At 40.8% G+C, this 26,038-nt stretch overlaps 1 protein-coding gene across 7 annotated transcripts in view; it reads left to right on the top strand.

Moving 5' to 3' along the window:
* The window catches only part of tfeb (transcription factor EB), a 34,796-nt gene extending 9,219 nt beyond the window's left edge, over window positions 1-25,577 (top strand). The window contains exons 1-12 of one of the 7 annotated variants that reach the window (XM_088085168.1): window positions 1,164-1,514; window positions 3,484-3,576; window positions 9,922-10,026; window positions 10,425-10,607; window positions 14,118-14,216; window positions 14,403-14,591; window positions 15,310-15,399; window positions 19,756-19,873; window positions 20,131-20,187; window positions 20,734-20,809; window positions 20,925-21,072; window positions 22,318-25,577. In XM_088085168.1, the coding sequence (XP_087941294.1) occupies window positions 9,997-10,026; window positions 10,425-10,607; window positions 14,118-14,216; window positions 14,403-14,591; window positions 15,310-15,399; window positions 19,756-19,873; window positions 20,131-20,187; window positions 20,734-20,809; window positions 20,925-21,072; window positions 22,318-22,893 (1,566 nt within the window). In that variant the 5' untranslated portion in view covers window positions 1,164-1,514; window positions 3,484-3,576; window positions 9,922-9,996 and the 3' untranslated portion in view covers window positions 22,894-25,577. Of the gene's footprint in view, window positions 1-1,163; window positions 1,515-3,483; window positions 3,577-9,921; window positions 10,027-10,424; window positions 10,608-14,117; window positions 14,217-14,402; window positions 14,592-15,309; window positions 15,400-19,755; window positions 19,874-20,130; window positions 20,188-20,733; window positions 20,810-20,924; window positions 21,073-22,317 lie in introns of those variants that run through there. The other 6 variants (XM_088085161.1, XM_088085182.1, XM_042500919.2 and 3 more) reach the window with 6 other exon arrangements.
* The last annotated feature ends 461 nt before the right edge of the window (window positions 25,578-26,038 follow it).

Raw genomic sequence — 26,038 nt, 5'->3', positions numbered from 1 at the left:
CATTTTTTTTATCAGCGATCGTGAAAAAGATGCAGACTCACAGTCATATGGAAATGACCCACTTTTGAATCAGAGGTTATCTGCAAACAGATGTGACTGTGTGTATGTGTGTGTGTGTGTGTTTGTAGGTGGGTGGTGTGCACAGGTATACTCTCACAGATATACATATACAGGTCACTGGGATGCTCTTGTCCTATAGTGCACACAGACAAATTAACCTGTAAGTGAGACTTTTTTTCTCCACTGGTAGCCTTGGATTCATAACATTACATGTAGTAATGTATAAAGATTCTATATTATTATTATTTGTTTTTTTTTTAAAGATTATTTTTGGGGCTTTTTTTAAGCTTTTGCAGTTGGACTCAAACCCACGGCCACCATGGCAGGGACATAGCCTTTTCACATGGGGCACCTGCTCTACCGGGTGAGCCACTTGGTGCCCCAGATTCTATATTATTTTAATAGTGTAAGTAAGAAAAATGTGTTTTTTTGGAAAGCAGTTTATTGTGCAGTCACCTCCGTCATGTCACAATAAAAAAAACTATTCCTAAAAAACTAAACCTAAAAAAACTATTAAGATTCTTTTGCGTCAGTTACAAGCTATCTGCTGGGATTCAGTGCTCTGTGGTCGCTTCACCTGTTTTTATTTCCAGGAGCATTCTTTATTATTCCTACACCCAGTGAATAATCCCTTTACAATACAATGACCATAACTTTCGGTAAATGATAACATATGTATTTCTATGGAACGTTTCTTTCTATTATGATAAGGCATAAATGTGTGAACGGAAACAGTTTATCTTTGACAAAGACAATATCCTCAGAATTGTGTATAGACTTATCTGTTTAGTCATTTTGCCATCTAAGCATGCAGGTGTGTGTATGTGTGTGTAGGGTAGGGTAACAGTGTGTAGGAGTACAGCTGAAGAAGTAAATAATGCTGATTCACTGCCCTAAAATTCAGAAAAACACATACACAATGACCTGGCAGTCAAAATAAGGAATTGCTTCCAGGGTGTAGTGGTGTTTATGCACGCACATGTGTAGGTGTTACTGTATGCAAATGCTGCGCACAGCTTTAGGCAGGAGGCTGGACTGAAGGAGGAGTTCCACATTAGAGTGAGAAAGGGGAGAACGAGAGAGGGAGATGAGTTAACCAGACACAGGGCTCTCGTTGTTGTTTCCCCAGACTACGGCATTCAGGCCAATTTAGGGGAAGAGGAGGAGAGTGGGAGGAGGAGAAGGAGAAGGAGGAGAAGGAATAGGAAGCTGAGCTGTGATTAGAGAGAGGGAGGAAGGTGACTAATAGTGACTGTCACTTGGCTTATTGTAGCTCGGCAGGAGGAGGGAGGAGTGCTGACAACCAGTCAACCGGCATATGAATGCACTAGTTGGTCAGGCCCAGCCAGCAAACAAGTGTCTGTCTCTGTCAGGGAGTGTGTGCATTAACACGTGGAGGAGCAGATCTCTCCTGGATACAGTATGTTGTCTTTGGGATAGCTGAAGAGTTGCTGGTAAGGATCAAAGTTTATGTCAGTCGGTCATTTTCTGTAACTGCTTGTCCTCGTAAGGGTCGCGGGGGCTGGAGCCAATCCCAGGTGTCATCGGGCAGAAGGCGGGGTACACCCTGGACAGGTCGCCAGTTTATACACATGCTATTAGTATTTCTCACTGCCTGGCTGTAAGATACGGTGCAGTCAATCTGACTTCCATCAGACTGATATGCTGTCAAATCAGAAATGAAACTGAACAAATTCTTTTAATGTTGAATAGATGCGCAGCAGCAACAGACAACATTGGTTGAGTTGCCGTTGACAGTTAACTGATTTACATATTGAATTTTGGTCAGATATAGGATCTACGCACCTCCACTCATCACTGTATTGTTCAAGCAATGTAACCATTGTTTGTTATATGCTGCTAAGTTGAGGCAGAATGTCAGTGATAATACTGATTGTGTAGCAGTCTGGTGGGGAGATTATAAAAGTTATGACATGAAATACAACAGTTCTCTGATGCTAACTAAGTGTTGAGGAATGTGTTTGTGATTGGAGTGCTGCTATCCTAAAGCTTAACTTACAAGCACTACACCTGCACCACAACACGGTGACTTAAAGTATATCCGATGCTCTGAGTGTTGACGCCCATGTGCTTCGTTTCTGTTACTACATATTCTATATGTGACTTGTGTGCGTACCACATGTCCTGCACTGAGCATAGCCTCACTGACTTAGGACTGATCAACATTTCCTTCGGTTTACCTCTTTAATTTCAATATCACAACACTGAAAGCAAAGATTTGTCTGTGGCATGTCAAACATCTTTAGTTCTTTCCCTGGGTTTCCTGCAAAGGAAGTTGCTTCACCACTGACTTAAAGCAGGAGTTGTGAAAACTGATGGAAGGAAAGGGGAAGTGATGCATTGCGGTTATAATTGATGGTGCTGGTCTATTGTTTTTCCTGCATTTTTATCGTGCTGTAATTTGATCAGACATGTCCAAATGTGCGTCTACACCAATAAGCTATTGTTTTTGCTACTTTCACATCCCTCTCTTCTCTGTGATCTGTGAAGCCGAGTGACCTGAGCGAGGCAGGACTGAGTTGACAGACTCACCCTGGACAAGGGTCTCTCTTGGTCAGCTATTAATAGACTGTGTTTACAAGGTGACAGGCATTGTGATTCACACACAATGTCAGTGAGTTGTGGTGATTCATGCAGATGACCTTCAGAAAGTTGGTTACTGAGCAGAAATTATATGCTGTGGGCACTTTAGGCCTGTAATTACACACAACCTTCTATTCACTATTCTATGCATCCCACCCTCAACTTAAAACGTATAACAAAAGGAAGAGGAAGCAGCGTTTTGAATGTTTTACGTGAGCACACACATCAGTTAATCTTTGTCTTATAGAAACTCTACTCAAACTCTACTCATTTGAAAAATGGACAGGTTAAAATGGCTAGAAACCAGATAGGAGAGAGCCAAAACCTCTCATAGCAAATTTGACACCATAATGGCTGCAAAATGGATGCTCCAACAATTTGCTGTACGACAAAAATGAACTAATCAAGTGAATCAAAGATGTCCCCTGCAACAGAATTACATGATGAAGCCTTAAATCAATTGAAAATATCCTCTCTTCACACCATGTAGTGTGTATTTATACTCACTACTTACCATGGTCTGTTGCTTCCATCGCTTCCGCCGTGGAAATTCTGCTCATCTCTGAAGCTCAGTATGTGTTGCACACCTGCTGCTTCCCCCTTATTGAACACTCCACTGCCTCCTTCCACACTCCAGTCACAGTCATAGTTTATGTTACAGTTTTTCATTCAGTCTGTCCATTTTGCAGTTGTGTAACCAGCCATATTTTGCTTTCTTGTTTCTTTTCTTTGTTTATGTCTGTTTTTGTTTATATCTTTCTCATTTCACACCTCCATCAATTTGTCATCTCTTCCTGCCCTGTGACTTCCCCCCTGCAGATTGCCATCCACTTGCTCCAGCATCCAGACATGTAGTCAGCAGCATACGCAGAGTGTATTCCCCCTTTGTGAACTCTTTTTCTTCTCAAACAGGTAACTGCAGGTGTCTATATGTGTCTGTCTCTGTGCACAAATTCAATTCTGTATTATATATACACATCTTTGCATTCAGTGACTGTGGAGCTACTCTGGATTAACACAGCAGGCAATCCTGATTTAAATAGAAATGAGAGCCTAGTGACCTCATCATGCGTACACAACACCTGTATGCTGTAACTAAATCCCTAGTATGTGTTGTAATTAGTACAGATGTGAGGTGGTAACAGGAATATTTTTATATCTCAAGCCGCAACAGAATACCACTCCTAAGTGTTTGAAAATGAGCCAACTGTTCATCCATCTGCCAGTCTGTCCGTCTGCATGTCCGAATAGTTCGGTGTGTTCTGTCGCTAAGGGATACAGCTGTTTGTGTGTGTGTGAGACTAAAGAGGAAGGGGTAAGGACCCCATGCTTGCCATGCCAGCCATGTCACATAATCCTACCAACCTTACCCTTTAAGTGTGTGTGGTGGTGGTTTAGGAATATTGATACTTTAGGTCTGTTTACACGTTCTGAAAGACTCTGCTCAAAAGCTGACAGACACTATAGAGTGGTAGTACATGTGCTTACTTATCCTTCATGTGCACACACCCCCCCCTCCCCAAACTTCACCACAAAAACACATGCACAGATGCATGTGGAGACACACACACGCACATACACAAAACAAAAAACACACCATGGCTCAGGGGAACAGGGTGTTCCTGAAAAGGAGAACAGAGAGCAGAGGGGGTTATTTTAGTCATTAGAGTAGGCAGACAGATAGCTTAATGCGAAAAGGGTGTGTGTGTGTTTGTGTGAATGCGCATGTGTGGTGATGGAAAGGCTGGTGAAGTGCACAGTGCAGTGTCACATTTAAAACCTTTGTAATATTAACGGGAAGTTTGACTAAGGGTTTGATAACCTGGTACTAAGCAACAAAAGTGATTATCATCGGTTATACTGACGTTAGTTCCTGAATAATATTTTTTAATGTGTTTCTAACAGACATATTTAAGAGATGTACAAGCTGACTTTGAGGAATTTCTTTATACTTTTACTCAACAGAAATAAAATTTGAAATGTGTGAAGCAGCTGTGGCTGCATACGTGTGAATGCACACATGCTTTGTTGTCAGAGAGCATCTGAGTGTATGTGTGTGTGTCCACATCCCACATTCAACTGCTCAGTGTTGGCTGTTGAAAAAGCCTTTCTTGGCATAGCACAGTCAGTTCTAAAAATACACACTCCACAAATTTACACCATGTCTCCCAGCACAGGTGCCATGGCCCCACACTGCCCCCAAGTGTGTGTGTACTTGTGTGTTTGTGTCTATGAATGTGTATGCATTACACTTTGCATGCATATGTATGCATAGGAAAGAACTGAAGCTGTGCACAGCATGTTTAATGTGTTCAGTGTTTTCAGTTGTGTGCTAATTGTTGGCATGTATGTTTGTGACTAATCTGTGGCACAATCCAGAGTTGACCTCTGACCTGGGCTTCCTCCGCTCTACATCCTCCCACTGGCTGTCAGTGTTTGAAGTTAAGGGCCTGTGACATCACAGCGTTGGACGCACAATGGCCGCTGTGTGCTCTTACTGCGTCACAGCTGCCTGCTTATCCCAGTGGATGCCAGGCAATGGGAAGGCCCATGTGGGAGCTCATGCTGCTCGGTAGCAGTGTGTCACCATATGATATCAGGAAGTGATATCTATCAGTGTGTTTATGCATGTGTTAAAAGATGGATTATGGGTCATGGCTTAGTCACACTTTGAGGCTATATGATACACATATAGCTGCGTATAGCTTCACATACGTTGGAAAGTTAGGTAATCTTACGTGAACATTTAATTACACGTGTGTCAGTTTGTAAGCAGTTTGCGCAGCTGGGGGATTTCAAATAGCAGTTTGAAATGAATATTGCTCAGTGAATTTACTGTTATATTTATTTGCATACAAACTTCCTACTCATACATGAAAGATTTAAATCTTCATCTGAGAGCCAGACTGTGCCAGTGCCACATACTGCTGGCGCATTCCCCTACAAACAGCAAATAACAACAGCAGCCCTGTCGCAACTGTATTGCAGAGTAGTAGCTTTGGATAAGATGAAGAAGCATTAAAACATCTGCATCCCACCTTAAAGAGGACCTATTATGCAAATTTTGTGGTTCTTACTTTTATTTTGGGTTTCTACTAGAACATGTTTACATGCTTAAATGTTCAAAAAACACTTTATTTCCCTCATACTGCTGTAGCACCTGTTTTCAACTTCTGTCTGAGATCACATTTCAGCACCTGTCTTTTTAAGGCCCCCTACCGAAATAGCCCAGACTGCTTGGATTGGTCACTGCACTCTCAGTGTTTCTGCACTGTCAGTGCAGTCAGTGGCATGACTATAACAGACTACAATGCCACTTTCTACCATGAAAAATTAACAATTATAGCTTCTAAAGCAAAATCTGAACAACCGGACAAGTTCCAGCAGGAATATAAACCAAAATCACAAGGACATTTACAATATCGGCAACCAACATTACTGGTTTCCCTGTTGTTAGCATCTAGCTACATGTAGCAGTGTAGGCTATGTATTATTATAAACACTTTTAGTAGCCTGTCTGGAATGGAGTAACATATTAAGAAATCCATCACAAACTGATGTCATCTGTCTCAAAAGTAGAAAATTAAAATTGGAAAGAGTAATCAGAGCAATCTGAAGAAGCTTTTGATCTTTTTTACATTTATCTTTATATCACTATTTGAAATTCTGGCCATGTTTAATATGAGCGTCAGTCATGGCATAATTATATATAAGACAAAAAAGAAGGAGAAGCATAGTAGGTCCCCTTTAAGCTGAAAACCTACAGTGCAGGACAGTTGAAATAGCATGCACAGTAATAGCACTTTATGGCTGTAGGTTCGGCATGCATAAAGCTACAGGAAGTAAGTTATTGCGCCATATGGTGGAACATAATATGACTCTTTGGTGGAAGTCAGTCTTATTTTTATTTATGAGTATAAAATTTGTGTTTTTGTCAAAATCACAAATTTGCCTCAAGGAGCTTTGCAGTCTGTACTTCATACAGGTCTATCTTTTGACCCTCAACACAGTGCATGTCCTCCTCTGGCTGGTATTCCTACCTTGCCGATTGAGTTTGGAGATGTAATCACCCCATTTGGCACAATCTATTAGTAAACTGAGTAGCATTCCAATGCTGTGTGTATATGTGCGAACACACTTTGTTTGTTTGTCAGTGTAAGTAAGCACCTTGAAAGAGACAACTGCTCAACAGGGGCATCTCTTTAAAGCCGCAGAAAACCTGTGCAGTGATTTGTGTGTCTCTACTTAAGAACTTTTTGTTTATAGAGTATTTTAGCTTTTTTTGACATTGGGTAGCTGCTGGTGGAGAGCCGTTCGGTACTCAGGTCCAAGTTCTGGTCATGTTTGTATTGGAATGTTTGTGTTTCAATGTGCAACTCTGCATGGGTGTGTGTTTTTCATGTGGGCCATCCAATGGGCACAAAGCGGGCAGTGTGTGCCCCCTCGGGTGCTGAAATGTACACTTCGGACAACAGGCGGCTTCAGTCCTCAATAGGAGCTGCCCTTCTTATTGTACCTCACGCACAATGAGCTTTTCTCTCTCTGTCTGTCTTTCTCTCTGTGTCTTTCTCTCTTTATGACCATATACAGACAGTGTTTCTGATGAGAGACTGGAGGAATCGGATTCTGATTGGTTGCTGAGACCCAGATGTCCTTGTTGCTGCTTGTCTGTATCTAGTTGTCTCACAACACACTACCATCAGCAGAGACATTAAAATACAGTAGAAACACCTCTCTTACAACTTTGTGAGTCCAGACGAGCTTAGTCATTTAGGGGATGAACACAAGTCATTGCAGAAGGGGAACTATCAGTCTTGGGACTCCCCAATGAGTGTGTGCATGTATTCATGTTTGTGAGTGTGTATGTGTGAGAGAGAAGCCAAGGGGGTGTTCTAGGTGTTCCCCATCGTCCCTGCTCACATGATCACCCAAAAACAACAAGGCCATATGACTCCCACATGACCTCTACACCATTTTCAAGGAAGTACCTCACAATTCACCCTTTCTTTGGAGGAACAGAGTTGTGGGGAGGCTGAGAGTGTTCCTGTTCACTTATCTTCGTCCCAATACTTTCTTGCAAACATCAGAATAAATATGAAACTTCAGACTTACAGAGTGTAGAGACGTTATCCTGGAGATGTGCTTTGTTTTGCTTTGCATACTATCTGGTGTACTTTGTTATAATTAAATCGCATCTTGTATCTCTGTTGCTGTGATTTATTTATGACCAATGGAAACTAAGTTGAATGATTTCTGGAATAGATCTGAAACAGTAACTTCATATTTTTCAACTTGGACATCACTTTCTCATGTTTTTGTGTCTAAGTGACTAATGGGAACAACAATGTTTGAAATTGGTCCAGTATTGAAAAATCCTTGACCAATAAAGCTCAGTAGCAAGCTTTATTGGACAGCTCTACAATGTAATCCATGCTATTGAGCTCCGTCAATTTACATCAGGTACAAGTGTTTGTTTTTTTCCACTGACAGGCTCAGATTGTTATTTTAAGTTTCTGACATCTTATGGACAGGATCCCTAAAAAGGTCAGTGTTTTTGCTGAAGAGGAACTCTTGTTATTTAACCAGAGATTGCCCCAACTCACCATTGCCCAACACACCAGTTTTTATTTAAATAAACTGTAATTTAAGCATGTATAGAGTTAGCATGTTTTAACATCTAACCCAGTGATTTAAGGGTTTATTTTCACCAAACCAGAGTTGGTTATTTTTGGAAAAGTGGAGAGATGCACACAGATGGCTTTTTTGAGTTTTCAAGTGTGCTTTATGATTAAAACATTTCCGTCTATTTAAATGGAGTCTGGTGAGTTTGACAGTAGTGACTTTTTAGGGGTTTCTGGTTAGCAAAAAAGATCTTACACTGACAAAGAGGCCTATCCCTCTACGAATCCTTCTATAATGTTATCAGAATAATCTGAGCCCGTCAGTGGCTTTCAGTGGATGTAAATTGAAAGTGCTCAGTTGCCCTTAGGGATTACATCACAGCCTGTTTCAACACTGCTCGTTGTGGAGCAATTTTCAATTGTCTTTATTAGGAGGAGTTGCTTAGATGCAGAAACATGGTAAAACATGGTCCAGGATGAAAAATACCAGTTACCCTTTAAATATAACTCACACTGACAAAGTAACAAGCTGTATATGTAATCTTTGATTTGGTATTGTTGTACAAAAAAAAGTACACTGTATTTTATATAGACAGCGTTCTAAATTGCTTTTAAAGACAATACATTCTAGATGCTTGGCTTATTTTGGTGAATAAAAACAAGTTTGTTGCTGAATAATGTGCTGAAACATTGCAAACAATAGTGACATTCAGACACGAAAAGACTTTTTCATTGACAGACAAAACAGACATCACATGAGTATGCTGTACATCCTTTAAACAGACTGATTTATTCTATAGGGAGTTATTTTTGGCCTCATAGAAACAAAAACGAAATTCTTACAGGCATATGTAGTGGCAAAGGTAAACAGGATAAGGGATCTGACAACCTGTCTTTGGAGAGATTGTTAAAAGTTGACTGGGTGCCTTTGATTCAGTAGGAACATGGAGTACATGTCAGTGGCAGACAGGTGATTGATCAGGTGGTCTAGCGTCAAACATAAAGGTTTCATGCATACCAGTGGAGTGGCACCAGTGGAAAAGTGCAAGGTCCCAGAGTTTACAGGTTGCTGTAAAGAGAGCAGTTGAGAGATTTTGGAAACAGCTTTGAGAATGTGTTTGTTTGCTGTCTCACCCGGAGTTAAATGAGAATCACTTTAAGACAACGATAGGTCCAGGGTGTATTTAGTCTAGCTTGAAAGGACATGGTAGTGTGATAGTTAACTTAGGTTATCTTTTGCGATAATCTTTAAAAAAGGAAGAGGATGCTTGAATGACAGTTGAGGATCATTTTCACTGTTAAACAAACAGGCAAAACTGACACATAAGATAATGTAAAGAGAACAATGTAAAGAGCACCCAACCACAAAGCAACGGCTCAGTTAACATAAAAAAGTGTACCACAACATTGCACGCTTCCCCTTCATCTCTCACATCTCTCCTCACTCATTAACAGTTACACACTGAATCCAGCTCCTCTACAAAGACAGTATGTCAGTTGATGTATTGACACAGCATCTACTCTTGTCAGAAACTCGTCCTGTTTAGGAACCACAGCAGACCTTTGATACCTTCGTTTTCACCCTGTTTTTCCCCTTCCTTCCTCACTTTTTTCTCCCTTCCTTTTCCCTCCACAGCTTCCTCTACCTCTCGGGCTGGACTGCGGTGCATTGACGTCGGCTCGCCCTCCCCTGCCCCCTCGCCCCCCAGCAATGGCCTCACGCATCGGGCTGCGGATGCAGGTACAAGTCAGCCAATTTCCACCATCCTATATGCAGTGCATACAATCTTTGACACCGGAGAAGAAGATATTCTGGTCAATGTCAAAGCTTTGTGGTTGTGCCATTTATTTGAAGGGCGTTTACGTGCAGCAACCACTGATAAATTTGGCCGTGCTATTCGGCCTTAGCATATTTGAATACATTTACTGTACATACTTTTCATACAGGGTGATTTAATAGATGGGTGAGTCACCAGCTGTGCTCTCCGAACAGCTCTTCGTGTCCACTCTAAACAAAGGGAGGAGCAGAGAAAAGCCAAAAGCAGCATCACTCATCAGTTTATAGGTCACAATGCTTTAATGTGCATTCTTGTGTGTGTGTGTGTTCGTGTGTGTGTGTGTGTGTGTGTGTGTGTCCAGCTAATGCGAGACCAGCTGCAGCAAGAGGAGCAGCGTGAGAGGCAGCAGATCCAGCAGCATCAGCAGCAGAATGCAGCCCTGCAATACATGCAGCATCGCATGGCTGGGCCACCTGCACCCACCCCGGCCATCAGCACCCCACAGCATTACCAAAGCATGCAGGTCCCCGTCGAGGTTCTTAAGGTCAGTAGGGCTGCAACAAATGATTGTTTTCATCATTAATTACAGGGTAACTACCCTCATTTTCAAAATGTATACACATTATTCCTATGGTCGAAAACAGTCAAAAATTATTAGTATACATGAAATAGCTCTCCTAAGTCCAAAAACAAGAGTGATAAGAATCTAATTTGTGATGTCATGAAGTATAAAGTCTGGAGCTTCTCAATAGACAATGAATGGTAAAAGATGTTACAGATGACACTGAGAGCAGCCAGGGAAAAGTTTTGAGTATATTAGAATATTTTCTGTTTCAGAACTGTGAGCAATTTATCAAAGCTCATTGTGTAAAAAAAAAAGAAAACAAACATTCAAATGTTTGGCATTTTTACCAATAAATGACTTTGAATTTCTGAAATAATTCATTTTTATGTGTATATACTAATTATTTATTTCATTTATTAGTGAATTATTGTTTCAGGATAGTGTGTTAATGTAGTCAGTGCTTTTAATCATGAAAGTATTTTGACAGGAACTAAAAAACAAAGGTGTATTATGCAGAATTGTCAGTTACTGTTTATGTGCATGCTCGCCAGCAAAAACCAAAAGTAACAGCCAAACTCAGTTTCAACCTTGTTTGTTGTTTTTCCTTACTGCATTTGCATTTTTCGGTGTTGTGTTACTCTTGAATGCCTGCCAGTTACGGCCTGGCATTTGGTGGCTACCTTTATATAAAGCCCCAACCTCACCTGAGCACTGTGGAGGTACATGCCCATAAACGTCCCAAGAATACACCACCACACACTTCTGGTGGATCAGAAGTGATGATTGAGAGAACGTCTGTATATATCTATACATTGCTTTTTTAGGAAAATTGTGCAGAGGTCATCTTTAAACTGGGTTTTGTTGTTTGACTCATTGGTCATTGAACACAGAATCCGCTCCGTCTCTCTACATACTGTCTTTTTCTCAAACTGGACCACTGTTCAGTCTGTGGTAATGAAATAATAAGTGTAGTAAAATCTCATTTCCGGTTGAAAGGCAACAAACTACAAAGACAAAGCGCTAAACAGATCTTATCGAGGGGATTGGTGTAAGAGGGAAAAGATGTTGGTTAAGGGGGGTCCCAAAAAGAAAGGGGGGTGTGGCACCTCTGTTAATCCACTCACATGTTGCAGAGCAGGAAAGCGGGCAGCAGCGGGGCAGCAGCAGGGCAGCAGCAGGGCACAGTGGCGGTAGTCAGGACTTCACTTGGCATCGTAGCCTCACACAGTAGCACTGCCACACAGGGGAAAATCAGGGACAGACTTGAAACAAGGCAGACAGAGAGAAAAATGCGGTGGAGCAGCAAACAGGTAGGGAGACAGAGGGGGGAGGAGGACGGGCAGATAAGAGAGGTTTGACATGTTGTGCGATAGGACAGACAGGAGCAATGTAGATAGCCTGAGTCAGACAGGGACTGATAAAGCTGAAGTGACATTTTGCCCGATTCCAAAGATGCTTGTGTGTGTCCTTATCTTTGATGGCGTGTGTTTGTGTGTGTATGGGGTTTGCGCAATACTCCATTATGTACGTGTGGCTTTATGGTATTTTAAACTGTAAATCTGTAGTTTGTATACACCAGTTACTGTATGGAACAATTTGCTGTATTGACAGTTTACTCTGGGTGCATGCTTGTGTGTGTGGGATGGAGCTTTTGAAATCTCAGTGTTTAGAGTTGTCAGTGTCTTTCTATTCATTCTGTAGATAAGGTGAGCTGTCTGTCCATCAGTCTCACAGAGTCTGTCAGAGCTGCTGTGTTTCTTTGGACTTCATCTGTGCTGACAGCTCTGGTGCAAATAGTTGCGACTGAATAGTTGCTTCTCTGGCTCATAAAACACTTTTAAGGCTGACAGCCAATTATGTTTATTTATCCAGTGTGTTATTTGCTGCAAAAACACACACAAAGCAGCATTAAGGTGCAAAAATATGTATTTATTGAAAAGTTTCTGGTTGGTTTGATATAATCTGGCTGTTGGTTATAAAACAGAGGGGGGTTTGGAGGGCTGAGAGGTTGAGACTCTCTCTGTAGTAATGGGGAGCAGGCCTGCCGTCTACTGAGCTTTACTCTTTGATGTGAAGGAATGAGGCCAGCCCACTGCTTTATGTAGCCACACCAGAGGATTTAGTGGCTTTACCCCTGTAGGCTTTACTACTGACTTAATGCTCCCATGTCCTCGTGCCATCACGGTGTTTTGGGTATAATGAGGTGTACATCTGAAGCATGTACTCAGTGTTGTGTGTTTAAATGTTAGTGGGAAACCATGTTGAGCTTATGTAACACACTAAACAGGTATGCATTAATTAAAATGTAATCCTGATGCTGAGTATTGAAGGGAATGGTATCAGTGTTCCTTTGTTTTGTTTTGGTTTTCATGTGGTGCTTGGGCTGTTACAAAATAGGAAAAATGTTCAAATATTTGCTGTGAAAATATCAATACAGTCACATAATGATGTTTTGTTAGCTTAAACTTAAAGATGCAGCAGTTGCATTTTTTTTTTGCAGATTCAAATTTTCAATTTCAATTTTCTTTTTTTTTCGAAAAACTATAATTGGTATAAACTCATATTTTTTGTTATTTTCTTTACTGGAAATTTAATTTTATGTTCATAATAAAACATTGCCATTTAGAGGGATATATTGGCAGTATGTGATATGCATAACTATGTTTTCATAAGTTTATAATCACCTGAAACTAGGAATTGTTGTGTTTTTGTTTCCTTATAATGAGCTTTTTATATCTACATACAGAATGGGTCATCCTCCATGGAGTTTGCCATGTTTCTACTGTAGCCCAGAACAGACAAACCACTGTAGCTCTCCTACACACTTGGGAAGTTTAAGTTGAGAGAGAAGTTTAAGTTGGTTGCATTCTGCAACCTCATCACTAAATGCCACTAAATCCTACACACTTGTCCTTTAAATAACTTTTACCTTTTCTCCAAAACTGCAACGGGTTACACAACCTTCTCTCACTCTCACTCAAGCATATCTCAGAATAAAAAAGTGCTCTAGGTTATTGGACAGAGCTTTTTGTACAAATAAAATCCAATTAAAATGATTTTACTTACAGCTTGCATCCTTTAAAGCTATTCCAAGTGCATCTTTTACCCAAGGGGCAAGTTGTAATGATTAAACTAGCAGTTTTTCAAGCATTTTTTGAGCATTTGTTTTTACATAAACAATAAACGCCAATATGGTCATTTTTGACTGCATTAATTCTATGTTATTGTTAAAGAATACGTTTTTACGTACGTATTTAATGGGTTGTCAGTCAGTGTTGGAGTAACAGCACCTTTCAACCCGAGTGTTCATATTTGGATCACAGACTGTGTCCTTGAACAATACTAAATTACTAACTGACTATAAATCTTGTGTTTTCAGAAAAATTGAGTCAAAAATGAGTCATTAACAGGATCAACAGTGAATTGGATCAGTGTGCAAAGTTATCAAATAAGAGTTGATAATCCTTTTACTGTCCATCCCTAATACAGGTACAGACCCACCTTGAGAATCCTACAGACTACCACATCCGTCAGTCTCGGAGGCAACAGGTGAAAGAATACCTGTCCACCACCTATGCCACCAAACAGGTACCTTTCTGGATGCCTTTACTCTTGTCTGTAATGCCTGTCTGTGTTCCATTAGATGCCTTCCATGAACTGTAAACATGGCCCCTCTCTGTTTTTGTCTGTTTTGTCTAACAACAGTATTGCAGTACATCTATCTACGCCAGTACTAAGTCATTAACACCGCCATCACCTTCTCTCTGTCCGTAGACGGTCCACGCAGTAGCAGGGCCGGTGCAGCCCTCTCCTCCCACAAACATGGGACCTACAGGGGGCTCAGCGTCTGCCCCCCCACCCCTCCACTCCCCACACTTGCGCACCGAGCAGATCATGTCTGGAAACAGCGCCCCAAACAGCCCCATGGCCATGCTCAACATCGGCTCCAGCCACGAGACAGAGGTAGATGCCCAGGAGCGTGGGCAGACAGTGGCATGATAAACATTAATTCCAGGTCATGTTATAAAGTACAGTTTACAACAACCAGATTGAACAAATATGCCAAAAATATGACTTAATCACACTATATAAAATTATGAGGATTGAATATTGCCCCCGAAGTGACATTATCTCCACATTTTATGAAAGTACATAATGATTTAATTGGTCTTTGGTAAGTTGCAGCAGCATTTGTAAGTGCATTGGTGTCAATGTGTCTTGCGTACAGTTGGCATGTGGATGAATGTGTTGGCTAACTGGCAGTAACTGAAACTGTCTATCATTGGAGTTTAAATGCTCCATTATGGCCTTGCAACAGTAATTACAGCTTAACAAGTTACAGAAGAGCAGCAGAAAGTAAGGCCCTTGACCTGACAGACTTTGACCAGCTCTCCTCCTCCTCCTTCTCCAACTCTTGACCCCTCTTCTTTTACCCTAGAATAGTCTTACCACTTACCCTCAGTGACATAGAAGTTATCTCAAGTCTTCTCTTGAGTGAGACATGCACCTGCAGGCGAGTTCACCTGGAGGCCTGCATACCAGCTGTCTTTTCTGTGTTTTTTTTTTTTTTTTTTGCTAAACACAGAAATGTGGATTAGTCTCAGTTTTTCTGTCTAAGTCAGACATGAGAGGTCTTTTAGCTTGCCATAGTCACACAAGGAACACCCTTTTTTTTCTCCAGATGGATGAGGTCATTGATGACATCATCAGTATGCAGTCCAATTACGACGATATTCAGGCATATATTGACCCCATCCAGATGCCAAACACAGTAAGTAGAACCAACCCACCAACGAGGTGTCATTTCAGTAATCCTCAATTTTTATATTTTATATGACTGATGTACTTATTCCAGGTTAGATCATTACCAAATATTTCCTACATGTGTCAGGAAAGTTTTAGGGTTTTTGTTGGGGGGGATTTTTACAGTATTTTCCTTATTTGAACCCAGGGTCTAAGGATAGAGTATATCATATGATTGAATTGTGAAGTCCTTTCAGGAAAGGTTTTTGATTGTCTTACTTGACACAGATACTTTGTGTCAACTTATCTTTTCCTTACAACAAAGGCAACATGCAAATTTCTTCAAAAAACACAAAGAAGTGAGGAAAATATTTATAAAATAGTGTTTGAATAGCATGAGACGTTTTAACTATTCAATCTTGACTGGAGTCGTGGACTGTATTTTACTTTACTTTATTTTCATTATGTTGTTAAAAAACTATTTATATAAAAAAAAAGTTAGTAAAAATGCTAAAACTGACCAAGTAACAGGCAATGTTTCTTGTTTTAATGGTTCAGTATGTAACTTTTGTAAAAGGTTCCTTGTGCTCATCCTAGTGGTCCTTCTGCCTTTTGCAAAAAACAACGCCTGAAGAAAAACTACTAATAAGAGCCAGGTGAAGTCTCCAATGCAGTGTTAACCACTGCTCAGAAGTAGATCGACAATGAAAAGCAAGGGTGCTTTACATCTTTTGTTTACTTGTGTTTGCCGTGTATGTTGTTGTTGGCTCAGGAGGAATGGGCATTTTTTAAACTGCTGGTTTCTCAGCTATTGCGTTTGCAAAGGTCCTCAGTGGAGAAATGTTAGAGACTCCCTCTGATTGGTTGTTTTCAGATTGGTTGATTGGTTATTTTCATGAAGGAGTGGTTGATTCTTTCTAATGCCATTACGAGCACTGGGAGAAGCCAGAGGAACAGGAATTTTCCACAAATGATCTACCTCATGTACTACTGTAAGGATAAAGAGACAATATGACAAAAGATATATTTTTTAAGTTACCCGCTGAACCTTTAAGAGACAGAATATTGTAAGTTTTAGAAATAGACAAAATTACTTAGTCACAGTTGGAGTTGGAAATGTCCAGTCAGTTGTTGGCTTTTCAGTAGCTTCTGAAGAGCTGACCCTGCATCTGTTCAGTCTTTCTCTGTTTTTGTCACTCCTGTCAATTATTGTTGATGTTCTTAGATGTCGGTGTTATTAGGGATGTGATGGTGTTCATGCAGTTGTTAATTCTTAAACTGCAATCAGTGTGACGAAGCGTTGCAAGGCAACCATTGTAATTTTGCTCTAATGCTGCTGTGAATCTGTTACTGAATGTCCTGATATTTTTTTTTTGACCCATAAGCACAAATTTACATCCATGCAAAAGTGTATAATTGAGTTAAGGACATTCCATCCTTAAACCGTGCTGAACATAGTTAGAAGCTGCAGGGAAGACATGCCAGACGAGGACTGTACAGTGCTTTATGTCTCAGGGAACGAACTCAGAAAATTAACAATTAAACTGCCAGCAGTTAGAGTTCAACTTGTTTACAAGATATTCGGAGAGAGAGGGAGGTGGTGAAGGAGAAGGGGGTGGAAAAGAGGGGAGGAGGGATAGGGGGATGAGGGCAATTTGTGCAAGGGAAAACAGGCTGAAAGTCCAGTTAGGGGAAAGTTCACTCCTGTTTGGTGGGGAGCGGAGGTAGAAGAAAGACAGGAATCGGTGCCGGCGAGGTCAGTCTCCCAGGACAGGGCGGCAGTGCCAGAAAGAGAGGAAGAAAGACATCTGTCTTAGTGAGGGAAGGAGTAGAGGATGAAGGAGATGAATAAGACGTATGCCATTGTGGAAGTTATTGAAGGAGAACAGATTCAGCTGGTAAGACACTGAAGCGCTGTTGTTTGACAGTTAAACATGACTTTGGTTAGTGTTGTAGGAGTTTCGCTCTAAGTGAAGCACAGGATGCTCTAACTCCCAGCCTTGAGTCCCTGATTATAAAATGAGCCACAACACGGGTGGTGGGGTGGGTGAGGTTTTAGATTTTTTTTTTTTTTTTGTTTGTGCACATGATGGGGGTTTTGCAGCACTGGAATCAGAATTCTTGCACATTTTAGTTGATATTGAGCATCATTTAATTGTAGAAGTTATGTTAGCCAGGTAAACAAGTACAGACTTATCTCATTGTGTGGTCGTCTGTCTGACTCACAACTGTGTGTGTGTGTGTGTGTGTGTGTGTGTGTGTGTGTGTGTGTGTGAGAGAGAGAGAGAGAGAGACAGATTGATATCCCAACTGCCTCCTGTGGCTTTATCTGATAATATGTCCTCTGTGGTTGATGTGTTTAATCAATGTGACTGTGCTGGCATGCATGTGTTTGTATGTGTGCATATTTTACTCTGATTGATTGGATTAGGCAATTGATCAGTGTGAGTAAAGCCAACACAATAAAGTAACTGAGAGAGAAAGAGAGGTAATCAATGCTGCATTTTACAACATATTATCATTGTTGTGTGTGTTTTGTATTAATACACACTGGCAACAAAACTCGGAGACTTATTCCCAACTGACAGACCAGTGAGCAAAACTCACCTGCTAATCCTGATGGGGATTAAAGCGGCAAACTCCATGGAATTCTTGGAATCTCAAAGTTGAGTAAAAGCCGGGAACACCAGTGAATACCAGGCACAAGTGAACAGTTTGAGTCTTAAATGTGTGCGAGTGTGTATGGATGGTTACACTGAGCCATTCTCAGTCCCGGTCACGCTTGCTTGTTCAGTTGAGTTAGATTGGGTTCTCATTGGAGTGGGGCTTTGTGAGAGGTAGGCCGCCTGGCCGTGGAGGAGGCTGGGAATAAAAGTTTATCTGAAACTGTGTGTTTTTCTATCATCAACAGAAAACATTAAGTATCCATAACAAGATAGGGCTGCAACTAATGATTATTTCATGTTGATGAATATGGTTATTTTATTGATTAATTGATGAGTTTTTTGGTCTATAAAATATCCAAAAATGATAAAACATGTTGAACAGCGTTTCCCAAAGCCCATGATCATGTCCTCAATCCTTTGTCCATTACTCAAAATATTTGTTTTATTGTCACAGAAGTGGGAATCAAACAGTTCTGACTTTTTTATCTAAAAGAAAATACTTGATTATCAAATTAATTGCTGATTATTTTAAACTAACTGATTAATTTATACCGCTCTGTAACAGGGTGGGGCATTATGATCTGATTTTATAAGGATTTTTTCCACTTATATTGATACACAGTTTTTGTTTTTAAAACTCACAGTTGAAAGCAGTTAATATGTCAGGTTTTTTCCTGCTTTAGTATGTCGTCATATGCGATGAAATTCAACTAGTTAATTTAATGTCTATTTGTGATCTAGTTGTAATGTGATTTTCCACATCTAAACAGCTCAAAAAACGATTACTTTTTGCAAAGGTGTAAACCATGACAGTATAATTTCCTTCTCCCTATCTAAGACTTCTAACAGAGCATATAATTTACATACAGAGGTGAACCTGCGGATGTGTGCGTGTGTGTGTGTTTATGCGTGTGAATATGTTTGATCTCACAGCTCAAACAGTAGCCTGCAGATAAGGTATCTTTTCCTTTAAGTTCTTTATCTCTCAGGCCTCATTAGCGCTGTCACATTTGCCCTCGCTTCAGGGAGTGCGATCTGCTTTTGTAACGAGGCATAAAAAGTCCAATCTCACTCAAACTATACAGTACAATTAAAAGGAAATCACATCTCTTTAGGGGTCCATACAAAAGTAAATGGCAGCTTTTGCGCAACGTCTAAAGTGCAAACGAGGAAAGTATGAGTTCAGGAGCCGAGAGAAACAAGCCATAAAGAAAGATAAGGTTGATAGGATGATAGTCAATCATTGCTGTGTGTTTCGCAGGCTTGGTAAGGTGTGATATTATCGCATTATCTCCTGCTATCTGTTCTTTACAGCACACTAAACAAGGACACTGACTATATAAAGATACTTACCAAGGTGTATGGAGCTGTAGTTTGAGGAACAGAAAGAAATTATTTAGATTAGCGTATTTTCTGGTTAAATTGCTTTTCAAAAAGTCTAATTAATTTTAACATTCACTCCTCTCATATCATAGTTAAACACAGATAAAGCTCATTTCATGTCATTTTTCATCATGGTCATCTCGATGAATAACAGTGATTTTGAAGGGTTTCATTCACAACCAGTCTGTTCATGGGCAACAAAGCACTGAATAAAGTTATACATAAACGCTTTTGAACTCTACCTTCATTCTGCACAGCTCACATAACAAAGTGATATTTGGCAAATGAATAATGTTGTAATTATTTCGTGTGCATGTCTTGCTGTGTGTCCCCAGCTCCCGCTGTCTAGCAGTCACCTGGATGTGTATACAGGTCCGGGGATGAAAGGCCCAGCCATTGCTATGACCAGTAACTCCTGTCCCGCCAACTTGACCATCAAACGAGAACTGTCAGGTGCGAAAGTCAAAAGTTCCGCACTTTGTGTAGTCACAATGGCTTGGAAACTTTACAAATTATCCAAACTTGGTCCAACTATTGTTACTATAAAAGACACTGAGTCACAGTCACTGAGAGAATGCATTTGCTTCCCACGGTGCCTCGTCCTGTTATTTATGCTGTGGCATTTATTGACACCTTTTATAAACTGTTTCTGTCTTGTAACAGATGGCTCAGTCTCAGCCATTAGTTAATCACCTTTTGTTTTTGCAAAGACACAGAAGCCCGTGCCCTGGCTAAGGAGAGGCAGAAGAAAGACAACCACAATCTGAGTAAGTCTTTCGCTCAACAGGCTCTTTAACCAAATGATGTATGTCTTTTCCTACTTTCTCACTTGCAACACACACACACACACACACACACACACACACACACACAGACTCTCTCACACACACACACAGACACAGACACCATAATCCGTCTCTTGCAAAAACAGTGTTATGTAGCCTTGTGCTGATTTAGCTGACATAGTGCAACTAGTGGGTGGATGGTTAACCTGGTAATTTCTGCTGTCCTGGCACTAAAGTGTAATTGCCTGTGACTGTGTGTGCGTGCGCGCCCAAACGTTTGTCCCTCTTTGTCCTTTACCGTATATATCAAGTATTCACTGATCTATACTAACCACTACAATCCCAACCCTGTGTCATGCTCACAGTTTGTTTGGATGTTATACAGCCTTACTTCAGAACTGACTTTTGAATCTCCAAAGACAGGCTCTTTTTTTGTTCCTCTCTTCATGCCTTTGATTTATCTGATATATTATCCTCATCATGTGTTTTCCTCTGTCTCCCTTTTGTCTCTTCTTTCCTCTTTAATAGTTGAGAGGAGAAGGAGATTCAACATCAATGATCGTATCAAAGAGCTGGGCACCATGATCCCTAAAACCAATGACCTGTGAGTTGCTTTCATAATTCTTCTGTTGCAGTGTAGATACAAACATTTGAATGGAATATGTTACTGCCAGTTATTTACCTGTGGAAATGGCCTGTGTATTCTTTACTGCATATAGTGATGTACGCTGGAACAAAGGCACCATACTGCGGGCGTCTGTAGAGTACATCAAACGCATGCAGAAGGATGCTCATCGGTCCAGAGAGGTGGAAAACAACTTTAAAAGGATGGAGCTGACCAACAAACAACTGATGCTACGCATCCAGGTAACACACACACACACACACACACACACACACACACACACACACACACACACACACTGAAACACAACCACAGCAAATAAATTGAGAGTAGTGTTACATTTGTCAGCTTTTACAAAAAAAGCACCATTGTGTTTTTTTCTTTATATTAAATTTTGTTTACTAGTTTGGACATTTTACTCTCATCTTCGTCAAAGAAACTGTAGCTGTTTAAATTTTAGTCAATGAAAACTGTTGACATTTTTTTTCATTATTTTGAACATTTCAGTCAATCCTGTCCCCCTAAGAAACCAATAGTTTTGCGATTTAAGTCAAATGATGTCACATGATTTTATGTTATAATCATCAGTTAAAAAACAAGGATTAAATCATTACTTTCCCAGCTACAGTTTAACAATTTATACATGTCCACATAAAAATATCTGGTACAATGACACAAATATTAAAGGTGCAATAGAATATATTTGCAAAACACAGGTGATGCAGGGTTTCAGAACCGAAAACATAGTACTTCGTTGTCAGGGATGTAAGTAGCAGCCTTCTCCACCATATATGGCGGCTGCCAATGATAGCAGAGATGGTGCAGCACTTTGCTAGAAGTTTAGTCCTATTTTTGGGCATCCCAAGTTGTTGAAGCCCTCTTATGACTGACCTGTGAATGTGTTCAAGACTGCCAAATATGAAAACAAGTAGTCTGTACCTACAACTAAGGTCTGAGATGGTATTAGTTTGTATTTAGATACACTATTCTGTCAAGACATACACACACACAGACACTCCAACTGCACAACTGATTACTTAATTAACACACATATTCATGACCAGTATAAAATATTTGGTCTCCTTTTTTGTCAACAAACGTAAATACAGATACTAGTAAAGGTTTACTATTTTTATTCTTCGTTCAAGATAATTTTAAATATTATTTGGCTTTTGCCTTAATTGGAGATAGGAAAGTGTAAAAGTGGGAGAGAGAGCTCATGAAATGCAGCAGAGTGCTGAGGTCAGAATCAAACCCACGGCAGCTGTGGCGCCCCAAAGTTTAACTTTTTAAATACATTTTTATTCTTCTCTGTTCTTGTCAATGATATTTAATATTGAAATAGTCACAGTTTAATGACGCTGATGCCGTCTCGACTTAGTCATGGAAAAAAAGGCAGCTAAGGAACATAATTAGTCACACTGTTAGTTAACGTAATCGTCACTAACGGTAAACTGACTATGTTGCCTTCTGTCCATTGTCTACAGGAGCTAGAGATGCAGGCTCGTCTACATGGCCTGCCCAGCAGCAACTCCCCCTCTGCCCTGAACTCAGCTGACCTGATGGCTTCTTACATAAAACAAGAGACCAGCCCAGAGGAGAACCTCTCCCACCAAGCACAAGCCCATCACCAGCCCCAGCACCTACCCCAAAACCAGCCTCATCCCCAGGTCCAGCAACACCACTTCCTCCCGCAGTCCCACCTCCACCCCCAGAGCCAGGTTCAGCAACAGCACAGGCAGCTGCCACCGCTCCCACAACACCTGCAGCAGCAGCAGCCACCCATCCAGTTCCCAGCTGTAGGCAGCTCCCAGCCCTTTGACTTTAACCAGTCGCTGGACTTGTGTGATGGGATACCCGGCTTCTCAGACGGCATGTCGGGGCTAGGCGACCTGGGCGGGCTGGACATGCAGGGGAGGAGAGGCGAGCTGGGCTTCCTGATGATGGACGAGCCCTTGTCCCCTATGGGAGGAGACCCTCTGCTCTCCGCGATGTCGCCTGAAGCCTCCGTCGACTCGAGCCGCAGATCCAGCTTCAGCATAGAGGATGGAGACATACTGTAGACACATGTGTGCACACACACACACACACACACTCACACAAATGCATGCACAAGCAGCACAAAGAGGTTTCAGAGAGGTTGCAGTAAAAATATAAAAATAAAAAGTGACAGTACATCTGCACAACACAACACATTTACAGCACACACAACATAAAGGAATCAGCCGGCACACACAGATACTCTCTATACACATCACACATCTCGAACATACACCGTTGACACTCATTTGTGGTACAATTATCTCCCTGTAATGGCACTAGCAAAAGAAGGTACACAGCCCTCACACAGTTGAAAATATTCGGTATAGGTTGCAAGCACACACAAGTGCATATGAGATAAATTGAGCAGTTTGAAACTTTGCCCAACAGAGCATTTGCAAGAGGTGAACCAACACCGCCGGGTCAGGAGTTATATAGCGCACTTGGCCTTGTTTCCATAAAGGTGGCCCTGAATCATAATTGAACAAGGCGACAAAACCAGCAGTTAATTAGATTGAAGTTATCAGATACAAGGACAACCGAGCGCATTGTCTCACTTGATAGAGGACAAGTTATTTTCTCCTTACATCAACCTCTTTTAGTAACCATAAATGATTGAATGAACGATAGTGAATAAAATGGAAATAGCGTCATGGTCCTGCATGCATAATTTATCTTAAAGGGGATGCAGTCCAGTCACATTGTTCTCTCCCTCAATCTGTTATTCCGGTGTTGGCGTTTTCCTCTAGCACCAGCTGTGTGGTGTTTGACAAAGAGCTGAGGCGTGCTCTTTAAGTGTCCGCATTTTAGGAAACATTTTTAAAACTCACTGGAGGAGGCAGATAATCCAGCTTTAAGCAAAGCCCCTTTAAGTTATTTCATCCACCCGTTTTCTCGCTGTTATTGTTGTCTTCTCACAAATGCACACTGCTGTCCCCCAATTTCTACCCCTTTAACACCTGACACCGTCATGACCTCGTGTGTCTTCAAAATACAGCTTGTCGTCCAAAACTGTGAGGTGTCAAAATACTCAGGTACTGTAACAGGATACACCAGCCGGATCATTTTTAAGCAGTAGCAGATGTTAACCTGAGCTATGTCCGTCTCATAACCCCTATCAATGTGCCTTTTCATTTTTGCAGCTGCTGCGCCTTAAAGGCATGTTTTTATAGGTTAGAGATCACGAACAGGGTTTAGATTTAATATCATCTTCAATTATGCCTGTAAATGCTTTAGATTTTGCTTCTTCGCCATCTGTACTTTTGTTGTTGCAGGAGATAAACGTTTCATTTTTCTCTCATTAACTGACTTTGTCGGGCTCGGCTTGCATGAGAGGCCTAGGTGAAGGAAAGATACAGTGACAGGGTTTAAAACTGGAGAGAGAAAGTGGTAGTTTGTCTTATCTGACAGCGGAGGTAGTGTAATTTTCACTGTTAAAGCACAGCTTCAGCACACACTTGCATGCATTCACGCTCTCACTCGGTTCACAAACAGGCATGGATTAAACATGCAGATGCCCACCTAGCACACAGACACACACATGCATTATAGTGCTCACATACATACAGTGCAGCCTTGAGGCTGTTTTCAAATCAGCATGTTAACAAGTCTCCTGCGCTTCAGTCTCTCCCCCAACGGGTCGAGTGAAGCTGCCCGCTGCAGAGGTAAAACTCAGGTGTGCTGCTTCAAACTAAAGAGAATCTGTGATCCCGCTCACTACAGATGTCACTGTGATGGTTGGGGACAGCTGAGGCGGACCTGAGTTGTATCTCTGCTGTGGTAGACCCTGGGCTTGGCTTTGATTTGATATAGCTCACGATCAGTACTGATGAAGGTAGAAAAAAAAACCTTTGATTTTTTTTTTTTTTGATTAAAAGATGTGTTTTGTTTTCTTTATTATAGTTTGTTGTTTATTTTATCTCCCAAAGCACTGGAAACTATATTATTGTTTTGACTTTGTACATGGAAGAATTATGGAATAAGATTTATTTCAGATGTTGTATACCACTAAGCCACTTAAATGTGTTTTATTTGTATTTGTTGTTTTAGTTTCTATTTCAATTTTATTCCAAAACTACCCTTTGTTGTCAGAGCCATTTTCGGTAAGCACGCTGTAAAGGCACACAAGCCACAATGTTTAATTGGGGAAGCAGTGGCGTTCCGTTTGTAGACTTAAAGATTTCAACTGACTTTAGAGAGATGAAGATATTATGTACATTTATGATGCCATTTTTATATGATTGGGTTTTTATTTTTCTCTCTATTTTAACTTTGAATTTTGGAGCCAGACAGAAACTTGATGATTTGATTTGATTGAACTCAAATTGCTCATTTTATGAATGTAAGATTTACCAGAGGTTCTGGTCAGACTGAAGGAGGTGGACGTTTTCGCCGTGCCTCCTTCCTCCCTGACTTTGGTTTCCATGGAGACTGGAAGACGACAGACTTCACATAAACTCTGAGCCAAGGAGTTGTGGTCGCCATGGCGTGGTATCACTGACTCTGTGTTGGTCTCTGTCTGCCAGAGTTGTGCCTTTTCCTGATCAGCCACAGTTTGACTGTTGTTCTTTCACCCAGCCAACACTCCAAAGAGCTGCTCAGGCCTCCTCTACTCTTCCACTAGAGGGCGCTCTGCAGAGCAAACTACACAGGGAAAAGTGGTTCTGATTTTACTGAGAATATAAAATGTTTTACCAGAATCCTTCAACTGGCTTGAAGTGTTTTTTTATTGACTTAAGAAATGTGTGCGTGTGTGTGTGTGTGGTTATTAATAGTATTAGCATTACTTGTATTGGTATTATTATATTTTTACCAGAAAACGTGCACCTCATCTTTAATTTTTCGCTTTTACGTTGTCAATGAAATGACCTAAATTGAACGGAAAACAGTTTGTGATTTCCACAAGGAAGTTTGGTGAAGAAAAGCACATGCATCTCAATAATTTGCATATGCCTCTTCAGTATTTATAAATGAATATAATGCAAGTGAAATTAAAAAAAAAAAACCCACTGGGAAATGTCGCTATTCGGAGAGAGACCGATTTTGTGACAGTGTAAATATGTTTTGTCCTTTAGTCAAACGTAAGAGTGAATATAAATGAATAGTTTTTTCTTAGCATAAATTGACCATGTCTCCCACGAAACATCACCAATTCAACAATGCTGGTGC

The sequence above is a fragment of the Plectropomus leopardus genome, chromosome 2 (assembly GCF_026936395.1).
Source record: "Plectropomus leopardus strain MGB_pleo_1.0 chromosome 2, ASM2693639v1, whole genome shotgun sequence".
Lineage (NCBI taxonomy): Eukaryota > Metazoa > Chordata > Actinopteri > Perciformes > Serranidae > Plectropomus > Plectropomus leopardus.
This window is presented reverse-complemented; position numbering and strand designations above follow the sequence as displayed.